General features: G+C 37.3%; 1 protein-coding gene across 1 annotated transcript; it reads left to right on the forward strand.

The window, feature by feature from the left end:
• The first annotated feature begins 1,439 nt into the window (after positions 1-1,439).
• LOC113756199 (protein FAR1-RELATED SEQUENCE 5-like) lies at positions 1,440-1,790 on the forward strand. The gene has a single exon (XM_027299964.1). It carries the CDS (start codon positions 1,440-1,442, stop codon positions 1,788-1,790), a length of 351 nt encoding a protein of 116 aa, XP_027155765.1.
• The last annotated feature ends 430 nt before the right edge of the window (positions 1,791-2,220 follow it).

Here is a 2,220-nt window from a genome sequence, read left to right on the forward strand (position 1 = left end):
GCCGCACAAAACGAAATTGAGGGAAGAGGCTTGGCGTACTCCGTCTGAAGATAGGGAGCTCAGTTTTCTTTTTTCAGAAACCTCGTATCTCAGTTTTCTTTCTTAGAAAACTGTAGCACAAAATTCACAGAGCTGAAGGAAGAGGCTTGGCGTGCTCCGTCTGAAGATAGGGAGTTGACAGAAAACTCTTATCTTAGTTTTCTTTTCTCAGAAAACTCGACACAATTTCCGTCCGAGAGTGTTACCGAGAAACTGAGAAGAGACTTTGGTGACTGGGTCAGCAAATGTTGTATCCATTTTAAATGCTTACAAGGCTTGCAGGAAGGTAGAAGCAAACAGAGGAAATTCAACATGTCATAAAACACCAGATTCTGTCCTTCAACTTAATAGCAGAAGCAGCTGCACTCTCTGAATTTGGTGAAATGTAGAGTGTATTAGCAGACGAAGGTAACGTGACTGAACCATATAACTAACTGTGGCCAATTATTTGTCATCCAAATGCACATCTGTTAAATGAAAGATGAAATTAGATTCACTGAAGACATCATATGAAGATGATAGAAGAATAGTAAAATTGTACCGTATCTGTGTGTGTGTGTGTGAGCATTTAGCTTTTCAGTGATGAACTATAATGGGATAGTAGTCATCGGAAGACCCAGGGGTATGTATTGAAATCAAGCGGAATTAGTGAAAGATGAGAGAAATAAAGTCACATTTAACAAGTGAACGAATGTACATCCTGTTGTAAATTAGTTACAGGTTATAGGTACTGTATTACAATTGATATGAATCATTGTGCATCTAATAGTTGGTCCATACTCATGACACAATCTTAGTTTGCCCTTCTCTCCTGACCATGCAGTGTGTATATAATGGAGGTGCAGAATTAAATGAGGTAAAACAGAGGAAAAGACCGACCTATGTGAATAATAAATGGGTGTACCTGGTGTTGTAAGTAAATTACATGATGTAATAAATATATTACAATGAGTAGAAAATGCTTATTTGGCCCTCAAAATATAGAAATAGTAAAAAATACGGAGTTGGCTTAGGCGGTTGTCATTGACGAATGACATAAGGTCCAGTGAACAAAGTACCTAGAACCTAAATATAATCATCCGAGTGGATGTACATACAGTTAAAATATACTTACAACATGTGACCAACACATTACAATATGTATAACTTATTGTACACGGAGTTGTATTTGTACATACATAATATCGTTGTCTTAGAGTATAATAGGATTTGGTGTACGAGTATTTGTACAATATTAATCATATCGATGAACGTAATAATAGGATTTGGTATACGAATAATGTGTGTAACATAACACATTATGAATGGTAATATACATTTATGTTGTCGTTTATGTACATACCATTCATGAACTGCTGCAAATTAAGGTGTTTGATGCATAATTAGTAGGAGCAGAAGTAATGGATTGTAACAAATTGGTAGAAGATAGGACCCCTAAATTAGAAATGGAGTTCAATAGTGAAGAGGATGCGCACAAGTTTTACAACAACTATGCCTTTAAAACGGATTTTAATGTATGCAAAGACTATCTAAATAAAGACAAAGACGGTGTGACGACGTCTAGGAGATATAGTTACTGCAAGGAAGGTGTAAAACGCAAGTACGAAGGTGATGTGATGCCAAAAAGGACACGAGCGCCGACGAAAACAGGGTGTGGAACTAAAATGGTTATTGTGTTGCTTAGAGAGATAATGAAGTACCGTGTACATGACCTTATCTTAGAACATAACCATGAGTTGCACATTGCTTAATGTTCGCACATGATGCCATTACAAAGAAAAGTGAGTGAGGCTCAAGGATTCCAAGTTGAAACAAGCGAGGATGCTGGGATTTCATTGAAACAGAGCCATGAGCTTATGGGAAAGGAGGCAGGTGGGATGAAAAATGTGGGATATACTCGGGAAGACCTGAAACGATATCTTCTTACTCGATGGGAAAGGAGTTTGAAATATAGAGAAGCAGGTAGCATGCTGAATTATTTTCAAGAGCAAACACTCTAGAATCCATCCTTTTTTCATGCCGTACAGCTGAATTGTGAAGGGCAGATAACTAATATCTTTTGGCCTGATGTAGGAATGTTAATTGATTACAACTTTTTTGGAGACGTAGTCACATTCGACACAACCTACAAAATAAATAAAGAATACCTCCCACTTGGAGTGTTTGTGGGTTTTAACCAAC

The sequence above is a fragment of the Coffea eugenioides genome, unplaced genomic scaffold, assembly GCF_003713205.1.
Source record: "Coffea eugenioides isolate CCC68of unplaced genomic scaffold, Ceug_1.0 ScVebR1_2057;HRSCAF=3018, whole genome shotgun sequence".
Lineage (NCBI taxonomy): Eukaryota > Viridiplantae > Streptophyta > Magnoliopsida > Gentianales > Rubiaceae > Coffea > Coffea eugenioides.

Excerpts from the sequence above, each read along its gene's own strand:
- LOC113756199 (XM_027299964.1), top strand. The coding sequence starts at position 1,440 with ATGGATTGTAACAAATTGGTAGAAGATAGGACCCCTAAATTAGAAATG.